The sequence below is a fragment of the Pteronotus mesoamericanus genome, unplaced genomic scaffold, assembly GCF_021234165.1.
Source record: "Pteronotus mesoamericanus isolate MK-2021 breed Mesoamerican mustached bat unplaced genomic scaffold, CSHL_Meso_final contig_1108, whole genome shotgun sequence".
Taxonomy (NCBI): Eukaryota; Metazoa; Chordata; class Mammalia; order Chiroptera; family Mormoopidae; genus Pteronotus; species Pteronotus mesoamericanus.
The window spans coordinates 67,060-83,339 of NW_026555016.1; the positions used below are offsets into that span (position 1 = coordinate 67,060).

At 40.6% G+C, this 16,280-nt stretch overlaps 1 protein-coding gene across 4 annotated transcripts in view; it reads right to left on the bottom strand.

Annotated features, from left to right (window-relative positions):
- The window catches only part of OTUD7B (OTU deubiquitinase 7B), a 52,659-nt gene that overhangs the window by 12,530 nt on the left and 23,849 nt on the right, over positions 1 to 16,280 (bottom strand). For 2 of the 4 annotated variants that reach the window (XM_054575168.1, XM_054575174.1), the window contains exons 2-6: positions 9,336 to 9,485; positions 5,447 to 5,635; positions 3,049 to 3,276; positions 1,051 to 1,152; positions 175 to 302 (exon numbers count right to left, since the gene is read on the bottom strand). In XM_054575168.1, coding sequence (XP_054431143.1) covers positions 175 to 302; positions 1,051 to 1,152; positions 3,049 to 3,276; positions 5,447 to 5,635; positions 9,336 to 9,420 — 732 coding nt within the window. In that variant the 5' untranslated portion in view covers positions 9,421 to 9,485. Of the gene's footprint in view, positions 1 to 174; positions 303 to 1,050; positions 1,153 to 3,048; positions 3,277 to 5,446; positions 5,636 to 9,335; positions 9,486 to 11,124; positions 11,181 to 16,280 lie in introns of all 4 variants that reach the window. The other 2 variants (XM_054575184.1, XM_054575194.1) reach the window with 2 other exon arrangements.

Genomic DNA, 16,280 nt, shown 5'->3' on the forward strand with positions numbered 1-16,280 from the left:
ACACTAGATCAGAAAACATTTACCCTATGGCATTATCTGCATATTCTACAATTTCCCAGGATTACAGGAGGACCCAAGCCCCTAAGCACCAGGAGACACTTCTTACTGGCAGGCACTGAGCATTACCCCTGGGTAATTCTGGGAAGCAAGGTACTCCCATCCAAGTTCCCTCACCTCTTTGTTCTGCTGTGTTTGCTGCCACCTCCAGCGTCGTTTTAACGCTTCCTTCTCGGCTCCTTTTTCCATCAGTGCATACAAAGCTTTCCGCAGCATCAAGTCCCGATCGTGGAAACCCCACATCCCTGTGGCAAGAAAACATAACGGTAAGACACCTTACTGTCACTCAACTCCGCTTATTAATTATGATACACAGACCCTGGCATGAAGGAAATCAGGCTGAAGCCCAAGTTCAAAGAAACCATTCTGTGACTTAGGGGATAGGTACTTAATCAAGAAAGAAAAGATGTTCCTACTCTGGACATTCAGAAACTTTGTAGACTTGAAAGTGGAGGATACACCACCTCCTTCCTGCAAACTACTGACAGGAAGCCCCTATGCATGATACAAGTCTAACAAACTAAATGGGTAGCAGCAGAACAGACAGCTCTGGCACATGACAATCAGCATCAAATATTGAGGGATAGTTGGAAAATGTGGACTTTTTTAAAGCTAAGGCAAATAATATATTAAATTATAAACAACCTTTATAATTAAAAGTTAACAAGTCTCACAAAGGACTGATGAAGACATGTCTTTTTATATATACCCAAAGAGTAAAATACTAAGTAGAATTACATATACACACAGAGCTATATTGCTTGTTTTCTGCTGCTCACTACTTCTGAGGGTCAACCCTCAGAGTAGGACCCACGGTAAGTCTGTGTCCTACAAGAGATTTCTGAATGAGACTGAAAAACAAGGGTAGGGCTCTCTTCCATCTCCTCCTGCACCAACACACACACATCAAGGCTGGTGGGAACAAGTCCTGCACATGACATTTAACTCTGATTCCTTTCTACGAGGGACCGAAGGGCCATCTTCAAGACTCACCAAGAGAGGCTGCGTGCAAAAGGCAGTTCCCATCTCCAGTAGTTGCTAAAGGAAGCAGCCTCTGACAAGTGGGATCCACACTCACCCACCAGTTCAAACGCCCTACAGACACGGGAAAAAAGAAGAGCAGATTACCCACAAAGCACTTCCCACTTCCCTATTCTCAACACAGACCCCAAATTTGCCTCCTCCAGAAAGCCTTCCAGAACAAAATCATCATGCTATTACTTTTTATATCTTCTTCACTTATACCTAATTGATCAGAATCTGGTGAACACAACTGGTTAGATCAGTGGTTCGTAAGTGGGGACATTTGGCCATGTCTGGAAATATGGTTGTCACAGATGATAAGGGGGTCCTACTGGAATCTCATGGGTAGAGGCCAGGGACCCTGCTAAACACAATATAAAGCACAAGACAGCTCACAAAAGAAAAAACTATCTGGTCCTAAATGTCAACAGCGCTAAGACTGAGCAACCCTGGGTTAGATGATGAGGCCAAGATCAGAGGTTGAATTCTGTATTGGCTACCTGGTCTGAGTCCTTCACTCTGGTCAGGAGATTAAGTAAATACTGTAGCAACTGAGCTCAGCACAAATCCATCATCAGTAAAAAAAAAAAAAAAAAGGAACCCCAAGTATATGTTCAAAATGTCATACAAGTATCATCTGTGTATGACAGCATGTCAGAATGTATGAGATATGTCCAGAAGGTATCCAGCCACATAATATGAAAACAGAGACATTTATTGAAGAAAATACAATATACAAAAAACATTGTACATTGGACAATGGCACCTGAGTCCCCTTCAAAGTAGGCACTTTGGGACCTCACACAGTTCTCCCAATCACCATCAGCTGCCCCACTGTATTTTCCTGAATCTCACTGATGGTCTAAAATCTTCTTTCAAAGGTGATTTTAGTTTTGGGAAAAGCCAGAAGTCACAGGTCATAGGGGTGCTGAGTCACCTGGATTATTTGATGTTTCACAAAGAAACTGCACAAGACATGACACATGTGTGGGCGCACTGTCATGATGAAGCTGCCAATCACCAGTTGCCCATAGCTGCAGCCTTCTGAATCATCCGAATAGTTTCCACGGAGGAATGTTCGAGCTTAACACAAAATCTGATGCAGATCTGTCGCTCTACTCATCAGTCATTTTGAATGCAACAGCCACACACAGTACACACACTCACTGAAGAGCATCTGCTGCCCCCACTAATACAGTGAAGCCATCACTATTCATGCACGTGCATTCCAGTCCACTCTCCCTGGCTGCCAGGTTACATTGATGTTGCACAAACTGTTCTAGTTATATTAACAATGGCTGGACTTTTTCCAAACAGACCTCATATAGTAGGACTTTCAAGACATGAACAATAAGACCAAGTACATAAAACACCCAAGACAACGAGTCTCAATTCTATAGAGTCACCCCACAACTGCCAATCTATTATTTACATGAGGAAAGTTTTTTGAATGATGCTTAAGTTTTCTTGAATCACTAAAGAGTCTACAGAAAGAATAACTGGCCTATAATCTCACCAGGTAACTTGCTAACTTTAAAAATATATATAAATCAATGCACACGGTAAAGTTTATATAAATAAACATGACTCTCAGATTAATCACCACTGTGCACTGTCTACAGCACTAGTTCTTTGTGTTCACAAGGATGTCCCAGAACCAATTATAATTCATTTGTATTTTTTTCCTGTATTGAATTTTAGGTATTGATTCCTAGGCCTTTCATGTGTATATCCGGTTTCCCTTCCATCAAACAGGAAATTTCCAGAGGACACTGTCTACCTCGTGTCCTTCCTTTAACCTGAAGAAGTAGCTAGCCCAGTAAATGTTTACCCAACTGACTGCTGACTTGGACTGCAATCAGATCCCACATTTAGACTGGAGGCTACTGGTGAAGCCCCGCCCCACTGTGTGGCTGCCTACAGGTAGAGGGCAGAGGGGAGAACATGGAAAAAGCAGCACTCACTGACCTGCCTGTTCCAAGGCAACCAGCATGGACTGTTCAATGAGGTCTCTCTCTATGAAGCTGCGGAAGTCTTCATTGTACACAGTGAGATCTGGAAGCTGGAAGGCACAGATGGGCATTTCCAGGGGGTGCTCATTGCTCCCCCCACCCCCACCATTGGAGGAGACATGGGACCGGGCCAGGGAAACAATGCTGGAGCTGGCGTGGGAGATGCCCCTAGACAGGCGTTTTTCTGCAATGAGAAATGGAGTCACCTTAGAATATACACAGCTCACTCAGAGAACTTTCCACTCAGGGAAAAACCATGAGTCTCACAGGCTACCAAATGCCACAACCCTCTTTCTCAGAACAAATACAACTAGAGAAATACAGAAAGTAGTATTTTTGTGCACTCACATTAGCACCAAATATACATTCCTTTTTCTACCATTTTGGGAATTTTCCTGAACTTCCTCTATTTTCATTTCCCAACGTAACAGGGACCCATTCATTTGGCAACTTGGTCACTGCTTGGTGGGAGGAAAAGGGAGTAAGGAAAATGGGGTTGCATTTGGCTAGACTGACTCAAATAATATCTCCAATAATTTTCACAGTCTTGGAGAATATAGAAAAGGATTTCCAATACAGAAAATTAATAAAAAATCTTACACACTCAGGAACTTCCTTACCTACCATCAATAACATTTATCTACATTATTAACTATAGCTTTCCTTGATACATTTACCAGAAATGTATAGGTACAAATTCTTACTTAACATGCCACAGAGGAAGACAAGTAATGTAGACAGTGCCTCAAATTATTTATTTTGAATACACAGCACTTAAAATTCCCCAGCAGATATTCCACTGTGATCATAACTTGCTCAGTGTAGTATTACAATTCATTTGCATGGTTTGGATTACATAAAGATTATCAAAAGAGCTAAAAAGTGTATTGGGTAGCAGTTCTTAACCCAATACTTGCCACAGATGATGCACAAAGTCGAGACGTGTTTAAGGCTATTTTTCTTTTAAAAAGTTATTTTATAGTGATATTTTTTTTCTTTTTAAAGATTTTATTTATTTATTTTTAGAGAGCAGGGAAGGGAGGGAGAAAGAGAGGAAGAGAAATATCAATGTGAGAGAGAAACACTGATCAGATGCCTTTCATACGCACCCCATTTGGGGACTGAACCTGCAACCCACGCATGTGTCCTGATCAGGAATCAAACTGGGGACCTTTCACTCTGTGGGACAACACTACACTAACTGAGCCACGTGGTTCAGGGCTAGTGATGTTATTTTTTTAAACTCTTTTTAAGTATTTGAAAAGGACCACATGCCCAATGTGAAAAATCAAAATACTATCAAAAGATACAAAGTGTTTGATGAGAAGGAAAGATATCTCCCTCTCATTCAAAATTCCTGATTCCTTCCCCAGACGCAACCTTTTATAACCTTGTAGAATTTTTTTATGCACATAGAAGCATTTATAGTTTTTAAAATCATTTCTAAAACTTAAACAGGAGCAAACTATATACTGTATCTTACCCTTCTCAATAGATTCTAGAGATTTTTCCAAAACAGCACATCCAGTTCCACCTAATTCTTTCTAATGGCTGCAGAATATTCCACAATATGGATTTTTACAATTTATTTAACCACTCCTCTATTAACGGACATGAAAAGTTGTTTTCAGCCCTGGCTGGTATGGCTCAGTGGACTGAGTGTCAGCCAGTGAACCAAAAGGTTGCCAGTTCGATTCCCAGTTATGGCATATGCTTGGGTTGTGGGCCAGGTCCCCAGTTGGGGGCATGCAGAGGCAACCAATCGATGTTCCTCTTGCACATCGATGTTTCCCTCCCTCTCCTTCTCGTTCCCTTCCCCTCTCTCTAAAAATAAGTAAAGAAAACCTTTTAAAAAAAGTTGTTTTTAAGCTTTAACTTTCAAGTTTTACATGTGCCTATTTATGTATATATTTAAAGGATAGATATATGCACATGTACACAAACACATATGATAAAATCCTATAAATGAAATTGCTGAGTTAGGAGATATATGCATTTTTAAATTTTGGTAGACAGTGACAGTATTAGCAGAATGGCCTCCGAAGAAGTAGATGGTAGTAACCCTTTACATTCTATCTTCATGTGTGCCTTATCTCAATGATTGCATCTTCCTTCCTCTATTTTTTCACAGTACCTGAAGAAGGCATGTATACAGGATAACACTCAAGATGCAGAGTGACAGTGAGGGGGTCCAACACCCGGACAGCCTGAGGCCACCTCTGACCAGTCTGGCTGGGGACACGGGGCAGAATGGAATCACCTGAAAAGGATCACTAAACTCCCTGACTCCACTTAACAGTCCTCGCCCTTCCTTTCTACTCCGTACACAGAAATACCCCTCAGTTCTCAGGTACCTTGAACGATGTCATCCTGCCGCTGTAGCGGGGGTCGGGGAGGGCGAGTGGACTCTCTGTCAGAAAACCCTTTTTCAGGGGTCCTGGAGGCACCGCTGCCTTCGCTAAAGGGCTGGGGCAGGTTCCCAGCATGGACCTGACGGAGCTGTTCAAAATCACTGAGGGCGGCACTCACATCCCAATTCTTTCCTGTCAGGAGACACAGCAAAAAGTGAATCGAGCACTCGGAGTATAGGGAAACTGAGGAAAAGCACTCCATGACCACTCTAACCGTCCTATCAACGTCAGCAGGCATATACTCATGCACACTTCAATTGCTCTCCTCTCCTTACCCGGCTTTAATTTTCTTCATAACACTTCTATCTGACATATCACAATTTCTTTATTTACGTGTCTACTTCCTAACTAAGCTCCAGGAGCACAGAAACTTTGTCTCTCTGTACTGAACGGGCCCTTAAGAGACCTAGAAACCTCATTTTACATATAAAGGATATGAAGCTTAATGAAATAGGGTGACTTGCCCAAAGTCACAGCTAGTTTACACCAGCGCCCAGCAGGAATCAAGAGTAGGTCTCCTAATTCTGAGATCCAGAGGGTTATTTACCTAGATGTCCTCTAGGATGTCCTATGCCATCTGAAATTGTATACAAAGTTATAGTTATGTGCATTTTTCTTAAGAAAGAGCAACTAGCTGTTGTTAGATTATCAAAGGGAATTAACCTCTCCAAATTTAAGAATCGCTGCTCTACTGAAGACCCTAAAGACAGATTTTCCATATAGATTTTTCTGTTGCTTTCTCCAGCCAAATTATACAGTAAATAATGTGCTGCACAACTGTTTCCACTTCCCCCTGTTCCATTCCATCTGCTACCGCCTTAATGCGATTCTATCACCTAGTGTCCCACCTCCAATCCACTCTAAAGAATTACATGAGATTACTCTTTCTAAAGTACAGTTCTGATCATTTCAATGTCCTAACCAAAGTCTTTACTGCCTTACCACTGTCTATGGAATAAAGCCTAGGCTCTTCGGTGTGACATTCAAGGTTTCCTATGACCTGGTTTACTTTTCTAGCCTTTTTTTTCTGTACTTCAACTTCCCTGGCTATGAATGTGGAGACAATATCATATTGGGTTGTTATGAAGATTAAGTGAATTGAAAGCACTAGAACAGTGCTTGGTACACAGAAAGCACTATCTATGTACACAATAATGTTGCTGTTCTGTTTCTTGTTATTATTATAATTCTGCAGTAAAGCTGTATTAATCATCCATGTCTGCTGAATTTACTTCTGAACAATTACCATTCATCATCTGTTCCAACTTCCTCTGCTCACTCAACTTCAGTCATACTGGCCTCTTTGCTATTCCTAGAACATGCTACAAGGCTGTTCCCACCTACGGCCTTTCCACTATTCTCACTGTTCTTTCCCCAATATATCGACACTGGTAACTCCTCATCCCCTTCAGGTACTTGGCTCAAATGACACATTCTTTATAAGGCCTACCCTGACTACCCACTAAAAAATCACAACCTCGTCATTCTCCCTCCTATTTTCCATAACACTTTATAATACGATTTACTTGGTTATCCTGTTTATTGTTTATTGACTATCTTTCCCATGATAAGGGCAGAGATTTTTGTTTGTTTTGTTCAAGTATGTAGAACCTGGCACATAGTAGGTACTCAATAAATATTCTTTGAAGACTGGAGAACGCCTGTCCTGAATGAATGAACGAACGAACGAATGAACGAATGAAATCTGTCTTGAGCACTGGATCTACACTTCCGAGTCTCTGCTAAACTCCTTAAAATCAGGTCCTCCTAAACAACCAACGCGCCCCAACTAAATGCCCGGCATCTTCCCTCCCACAACTTGCTGCTTTTCTCCCTTCCATGTTACCTCAGCCAGCCGTGGCACCACAGTCCCCGCAAGACCAGAAATGCCCATCCTCTCCTGCTCCTCGCCAGTCCTCAGACCCCATCCCCCTTCGCCCCTCCTTACCCAGTCAGTCCTCAGGGTTGTCTGTGCCCCTTACACAGCTCTCAGATCTCTCCTTTCTTGTCCATTTCTACTGTCACTTTCCTAATTCAAGTCCTCATAACCTTCACCTGGTCTTTGGCCTTTGGGAGGGGCTCTCTAGTCTCTCTACTCCTAATCTGTCCTCTCCCTAATTTATTCTTTTTCCCCCCCTAATTTTTTCTTTATATTACAACCAGAGTTAACGTTTAAAGGAAAAAGTAAAAGAAAGGAAGAGACAGAGATAAAATGACAATCAGGCCTTTTGATCCCGCTTCTAAATTATATCTTCAATCCTCCACTTCTCAGTCTACTGCTACCACTACAGTCCGAGTCCCCATCGTCCCCACCTAAGCTACTGCAATATTCTTAACTGATTTCACCACTTCTTCTCTGGCCACTTTCCAATCCATTCCATATCCTTCAACTACACAGTTAAAAACTCAAATCCAATCATGTCATTCCTTTGGTTAAAATCCTTCACCAGCTTCCCACTGAAAAAAAAAAAAAATGTAAGCTCTTTATCGTGCTTTACAAAGCGCCCCCCACCCCTTGCTGTTTCCTGCCTGTCTGGCAAGTTTCCTACCGTTCTCATACCAGTTCTCTATTAGTTTTTCTAATATGCCAAACTCTCTTTCACCTTAGGGTCCTTGTATAAGCTACGTCTTCTGCATAAGCAAGCATTCTCTTCCACATTCCTTTGTCTTGCTACTCCTACACATCCTTCTGGGTTCAGCTGAAATGTCACTTCTTCAGGAAGGCCTTTCTGCATTCTCCAGCTAACTTTGGTTTCTCTCTTACACTTTCATAGCATTTCTTTCAGAGCATGTGTGTGTGTGAGAGAGAGAACATGCAAGCATTAATCAGTAATATAATTACTAAGAGCCAGACTCTGAAACAAGATGGTCTAGGTTTAAATCCTACTTAACCTCTCTGAATCTCAGTTTTAAAATCGTAATACTAGAAACTTAAACCTTGACCTTCCATTTCCAAACTAAGGCTCTATTCATGGGTAGCTAAGCAAATGTCAAATGGTCACACCTTTCGAAGGGCTCATAATCTAAAAAATTACCCATTTATACTACAAACTTGCCCCTTTCCTTATGGGCTTATCTATTTGTATCATTATATATTTTCATCATCAATAAGCATCTATTAGTAATGACTCCAAAGAATTCCACACTGCATGATTCCACGCCTGAAGGACCTTAAATCTAGAACAGTCACACTTACATGTATATACAGACATAAGTAAACAAAAAAGCAAAATGAAAACATTAAATTATTTCACTCTACATAGAATTACCCATATAAAAAAGGAAAGGAAAGAAAGAAAACCATGAACGATCCCAAATATGAAACTCTAAAAGCCATTTACAGTGGAACTTTGGTTCTCGAGCTTAACTCATTCTAGAAAACTGTTCAAGGAGCAATTTGTTTCTCCTTTGTCAATCTCCTTTGTTGCCTGAGACATTTGACCAATCATACAGGTATCAGCATGAAGGACTGCTGGGTAGAGAATTGAGACCTGAGGTTTGGTTAGAAAACTGAGACTTTTTTTCCATGAACAACTTGGTTGAGAACCAAACTGTTTGAGAACCAAGACATTCGAGAACCGAGGTTTGACTGTTTAAAGTAGTGAGCTAATATTAAATGTTACTTGTATTAAAAGCTATCCTAAAAAAACTCAAGGCGAAAGGATGATTTTGCATTTTAAAATTACGGTGGGTCATACACAGATTATTAGAAGTAGCTTAAACGTAAGACCTACCATACACAAAATGTCTTTCTGACCACCTTAAATGTTCCAAATCATCTTAATAAATACTTTTCTTTCTTCTAATTCTCCCCCAATGACTTCCCTCCTACCTTCCAGGAGGTCTCGGGCCAGCCCCGGCTCGGCTCCTGTGGAACGAACAAAGTCCGACAGGACAGCATCCATGTCCAGGGTCATGTGATCATTAAGTACTTTGAGGCAGCGGATGTAGGGAGGTCATCGATCAAAATTCAGGCCTCCACCTGAAGAAGAAATAAACATGTAAGACTCAAATGACAGTGGAATGAAATGATTATAGCCCGGTTTCAGCAGCTTCCTAACCAAATGGCGAAACGAACCATCCTAGCTCATTAAATTTCAGTTGAATTTATTATGATGAGTAACATTTAGTTTCCTAATTCCTCATTCATATTAATTTTTTAACTACTACATTAACCACAAAACCATAATACCATTCCGAATAATGCTTTTCCCAAACCTTTCTAGAGTGTTACATTTCTACCCTTCAGTTGGCTTATCCAAACTAACCCAGACGACCACCCTGAAGAACTCCCACCCGCGTTATTCTCTAACATAGCACCTTGTTCATTTCCTCCCTGGCACTTTAATATAATCTAGAATCACTGTAATTAGTTACTATCTAGTCTCCTCCTCTAATACGTTTCTTTCAAGAAAGCAAAGCGCTTGTGTGTCCAGTTCACTAATGTGTCCCCAGCATGTACCGCTTGGCACAGTGCTTGGCACACTGGCCCTCAGTATATATTTGCTGAGAGAATGAATGAGAGAATGAATGAAAGAATGATTGAATACTATACACTAAATAACTGACAGCTGACCACTCTTCTGATGCTAGCTAGGAAATGGGAAGAGCAAAATAATCGGTAAATAAAATCTGAACAACTAAAAATAAAAACCACAAACTATTATGCAAAGTAGAATGAATATCCCAAAGGTTCGTAACAGAAGTCAATCTTTGTCCACTAACTCCACATGACTGCCAAATAAGTTCACCTGAAAAAGATCTCTTCTTTCAGACTTGACTTTGGCAGAATCTCTGTCCCTGACTGACAGCCTGGCACCAATGCACATTCCTCTGAAGTTAGCAGTCCCAGCTGAGGAAGCAATAATGGAGTGAAGAACAATCTGTAGCTAAATTCTGCCATATCAGACAGGTTGTTTAGAGTTCTCTGGAGAAGAGGACTTGTTCATAAAGTCACCAGGTACACACACACCTGCCCTACTAAATCCACCAATCCCCTGCCTTTTGGGGAAGGCAAAAGTAGGATTCTCAAAGGTAATGGGTGGCTCAGGGGACAGTCTCTTCAACCCCGGACCCAGCTTGTTTAGTGATGTGATCAGATCCTGATTTTCTGCATGCCTTAGAAATATTAAGGCAATCATTTGTGGGTTATAAACCCAGTAGAGATCACTAAGTCAATAAAATTGAACTTTTATAAGAGAGAGAGAGATGGCAAAATAAAGTATTCTCTTGTACCGTTCCAGTACTACAAGAGATCCTTGAGTGCAGGGACATGTTTTACTCGTATTTGTTGCCTCAGCATCAAGTATAGCATCTACAGTACTGCAGGCCATCAATCAACACTTGAGGAATAAATAAGTGAGTCTCCACATCGGCCATCACCAAACCAATCAACTTGAGGCTTAATTTAGCAGATGAGAAATTCTAGGGTACTTCATACTTCACATCACTCCTCTGTTTCTAAAGGCTTCCCTGGTCCCAGTCCATATCTTGAAGTGTTAGAACCTCTCCCCTTTCTAAAAAGACATCAACTGTACTGTCACTACTCCACCATCCTCATATCATATGATTTTATCTACACCTGTATGTATTAGCTGGGTGACTCTTGTCAAATTACTCACAGTGTTTCAGTTGCCTCTTGTGTATCCTAGACTTGGATTCAATGACTTGTAGGGTCCTTTCCAGATTTAAAAACTGAACTTCAGTTTACTACAGCCTCATAAACTGTGGTCCATATAGTCTCTTTTTGTCTACATATAATCAAGGTCTAATTTAGTTCCATTTCAATAACACAACTGTCAGAAAAGGCTACCAATTTATAAAGAACTTTTGGCCTAAGATACCTAAAATTCAAAATGTTATAAATTAGTTCCTTACATTCAAAACTTAAGAATTAAATTCCTTCAGAATTCATAGATGAATGAGTGGCCTCTCCTTCCCCTAAAGAAGACAAGAATCCCTTTTCTGGGCCCATGTTCAGTCACTGTCTTCTGTCACAGGACATGGTAGCAGCCCAAATAACAAATGAATTAATAATCCTGAACCAAGAGCAGACTTAAAAATGCACTTCAAATTTCTAAAAAAAGAAAGAAAGAAAAAAAGAAAGAAAGAAAGAAAAAGCAAGCAAGCAAGCAAGCAAAGGAACTTAGAAAAAGCCACTTGAATCACCTTCTGAAAGAATGTGGGAAATATACAATAAGCACACAAATAGCAATCAGCAAAGAAGTGCTTGGTAGGAGAAAAAAAGAGTTACTTAAGCCACAGGCATGTAGGCAATTTCCCAGCCGGACTTAGGCTTCTGAGAGAGAGAAGCCAACGAAAACCATCAACATTGTTAGGCATCACAGATCTCATCCGCCAACATAGTAGGCCATTCTTTTCAAAAATATTTCTAAAAAATAATTTAGAGGTCCAACATTATTTAGAACGACTTGCTCAAAAATTCAAAGCACTACCCTGGCCAGTGTGGCTCAGCTGGCTGGGTGTCGTCCCTCAAACCAAAAGGTCTAGGATTTGAACCAGGTCAGACACATGCCTGGGTTGCAGGTTTGGTATCCAGTCGGGGCACGCAGGAAAGGCAACCAAGTGATGTTTCTCTCTCACATCAATGTTTCCCTCCCTCTCTCCCTCCCTTCTGCTCTCCCTTAATAAAAAAACAAAACAAAACAAAACAAAAAACACACCACCATACTTTTTGGCAGCACCTTCTTATATTTGCTGTCTCCAGGTGCACGCCGTGGACTCCACCCGGACCCCACCCAACAGGTGAGGACAGCTGCTTTTGTTACATCACCACCAACACCTGGCTTGAGCTTCTCAAATTCCAAAAGGGAATATCCAAGGCAATGACGAAGACTCACAGTCCTTGGCTCTGTCTCAGCACAAAGGAAGGAAACAAAGAAAACAAAATACTGGCTTTCAAACTTTCCAATGAAACCAAAGAAGCACTCAAATAGTTGTTGACTGAATGGTATTTAAACAAATCTCAATCGGAGTCAAAATCCTCCAATCTTCCAATTGGAAGACACTTCAGCTTCAGCAATTATTTAATCCAATGTCTTTCCCATGCAAGAAGGCTTCTATTAGATCTGACAGATCAATCATCCAGTCTCCACATGAATACAAGCTTTGACAGAGAACTCATTCTTTTGCCAGGATGTCCATTTTATTGTTAGGTTTGATTGTTAGAAAATGCTTTTCTAAATTAAATCACCAGCTGTCCCCCACCTCTAATTTTCACATAATGGTCCTTATTCTGTTCCCCAGAACAATAAAGTCTACTCCCAAGAAGATGAAACTGTCATGGAAATGATTAATCATTTTTTTACATAAAATTTGTTGTGGATCAACACTGCAATGTTATGGGCCAGCCAGTAGCCTTTACCTTACAAAATCCTTCCCTACAGATCTTGCTTTTACCCTGTATTCATTCGTAACTGCTTATGCTGACTCTATAGTATAAATTCAGCATGTGGAATGAATGAAATCAGGTACCTTCTTCCAAATTCACTTCTGCTGCTAATTTTGCCTCTCATCCCTACTTTTACTTCTGTGCCCTCCTGAACTGATGCCAACAATCGAGAATAAAAAACAAGTTAACATTAAGCATGTTCAAGAACACTCCTTATTCACTAATGACAAACCTGCAGCAGGCTTATCATTCCCAGTTTACAGATACAGAAACAAGGCTTGAAAAGTCACGGTGTTGGCTGGAAGTCTGAACATACACTCTCTACCACACTGCCCCCCAAAGGACTAGGGCTTTACCAATCCCAGAACCACACTGATTTTAATTCATTCACCAACATGAAAGGGCTGTACCTATCTCTCATATTTATTACAGACTTTGACCCCACCTTGTATTTCCCTCATTACAAATCCTACCATTTTTCTCAGCAACTACAACACCCACCTAAACAATCCATCTAACATTTCTGACTTAAGAGTTTCATAATCCCATCAAATGCAAAGACCTCCATCTCTACTCCAACAACTTGGTCCTGGATCCTGCCATCTCCTGAAACTCTTCCTGCCTCTAAATCTTCAACTCCCAGCATCTTATTCTGGCGACAGCCTCATCTCCTTCCAGCTTTTCTTCTCCCCACTACTAAGCCTGCTCCTTCACCTCAAGACTTCTTCATCTCAGACCATCCAATTTCTTAGCCAACTCATTCGTTAATTCGACAAAAAAATTTATGGAGTGCCTACTATATATTAGGCATTATGGTCAGGATTAGGAACACAACACTGAACTACAAACAATCTCTATCCTCACAAAGCTTCCGATATAGAAAAAGAAAACCAGAAAATTTCATAATTATAATTTACTAAAGAAGTGTTGACGGGAGGAGTGGTCTCTCTATAGGGAGACAAGAAAAGCTTTCCCAAGGAATCAATATTACATCAAAGAATAGAAAAATGAGTAGGAACCCGAGAAACAAACTGAGAAAGAATGCCTGAGCAGAAGAAACAAGTATGAACATCCTGTGGCAGGAAGGAACAGAGATAAGAACGGTGCAAAGTGAGGAGGGAGAGAGGGCCTCTCGGGCCCTGTTAAAGACGGAGATGTAAGCCCTGGCCCTGGTCCCCGGGCACATACAAGAATCAACCAGTAAATGCATAAATACGTGGAACAACAAATCGATGCTTCTTTTACTCTTTCTTTCTCTCAGTCTCTCGCTCCCATCCTCTCTTTAAAAATCAATAATTTAAAAAAATTTTTTTTTTTAAAGATTGAGATTTTATCCTAAAAGTAATGAGAAGCCATTGAAGGGTTATAAGCAGAAGCAGGACATAATTAGACTTGATTATTTCAAATATCTTACTTGCAGTGAGAAAAATAGTATGGAGGGAGCACAAGTGGATTTAGGAAAAAGTTATTGGAATATTATCACAAAGGAGATGATGGTGAGCTAGACTAGGTATAATAGCAGTGAACACTGAAAAAAATGAATAGATAACACTTTGTCCCTTTTTGCCTAACTGAATGTGAATCCAATGATTGATCACATACTTTTCTAGATCCTTATCCTACTATTTCATCTGCCCAATGTAGACAGATCCCATATTCAACTTCTCTGCAACTGAATGGGGCCATTGAGCAAGACAAGCTCACATAACCTTGCAAAGCAGTACAACTACAAGTGAATGGTATTCAGTCTCATTCCCGTCAATGAAACACTGTTGTCTTTTGACTGACTTTGGTACCTCAATCAAACTTCTCTGTACCATCCCGTACCTTCATCGTTCTCCTTGAGCCTCTTACTTATCACCTCTCTTACTCTTGACAGATGACCCTGCCTCCAACTTCACAGCAAAAAAAATGATGAAACAAAGCAAGAGAGTTCTTTCAGGTTTCCTCCCCTGCCCCTCCCTGATGGCTGGCGGCTAGCCTCCTCTTCCCTGCAGATCTCACCAAAATAAATACCGATGCTATTTTCTCACCTTATATTCAGTCCTCAACCTACCAAAATAGAATTCCAGCTAAAGAGAATGAGAGTTACTCGAAAAATTCAAAATAGGACTGCCATATGACCCAGCACTTCCACTCCTCAATATTTACCCCTCAAAATCCGAAACATTAATTTGAAAAGATATACGCACTCTATGGTCATTGTAACATTATTTACAATAGCTAAGCTACCAAAGCAACCAATTGTCCATCAATAGATGAATGGATAAAGAAGATGTGGTCTCACACACACACACACACACACACACACACAAAATGGACTACTACCTGGCCATAAAAAAGGAAATCTTGCCATTTGCCACTATATGAATAGGCCTATAAGATATCAAGCTAAGTGAAATAAGCCAGAGAAAGATGAATACCATATGAATTCACTTAAATGTGGAATATAAAAAAAACAAAATATACAAACAAACAAAGCAGAAACAAACTCACATGTACAGAGAACAAACTGATGGTCACCAGACAGAAAAGGGGTTAGAAGACAGGTAAAATAAGGTGAAAAGGATTAAGTACAAATTGTGTGTTGTAAAAATAGTCACAGGGATATAAAGTAAGCATAAATAATCAATCATATTATAATAACTATGTATGATGCCAAATGGGTACTAAACTTATTGGGGTGATCAATTCATAAGATATGTATGTGTCTAATCACTATGTCGTCGTACACCTAAAACTAATATAATACTGTATGTCAACTATAACAGAAAAATAAATAAAAACTGAGAGAATGGACCTGACCTAGATAAGAGCATCATAGTCCTCTGTACTGCTTATCAAAGGTGATCTCTTTGTAGCATCTGATACTTACTGACCACTCTTCCTGCCTCTCTGGCTCTGCATCTTGGTCACCTTTGTGGGCTCCTCTTCCTGCGCCGTCACCAAAGGCAGTGAGTACACCCACAGTTTTAACTTCAGGCCTTCCATCTTCTCACTTTACATCATCACCATGAGAAGCTTCATACATGCCCCCAAGTAGCCAAACGCTGACGACTCTAAATGTATTTGGAGTAAAGCCCCAAACCCCCTACAGCTCACCTGGGAATCCCACATGCTCGTCACAATCAGCAAATAAAAACAGAAGCTCTTTCTCTCATCTCTGTCCCCCACCCTTTTAAACTATTCTCTTGTAGAAGGCCTATTCCAGCAGATGGTATCATCACCCCTCACCCAAATCACAAGCCTGGGAGCCACCTGGACTTCTCTCTTGCCTTATCCTAACTCACAAATAGTCTTTTAATAAGTTTTACTATTTTACCTTTAGAATTTTTTAAATCCATTTGGCACCTTCCACTTGCTACA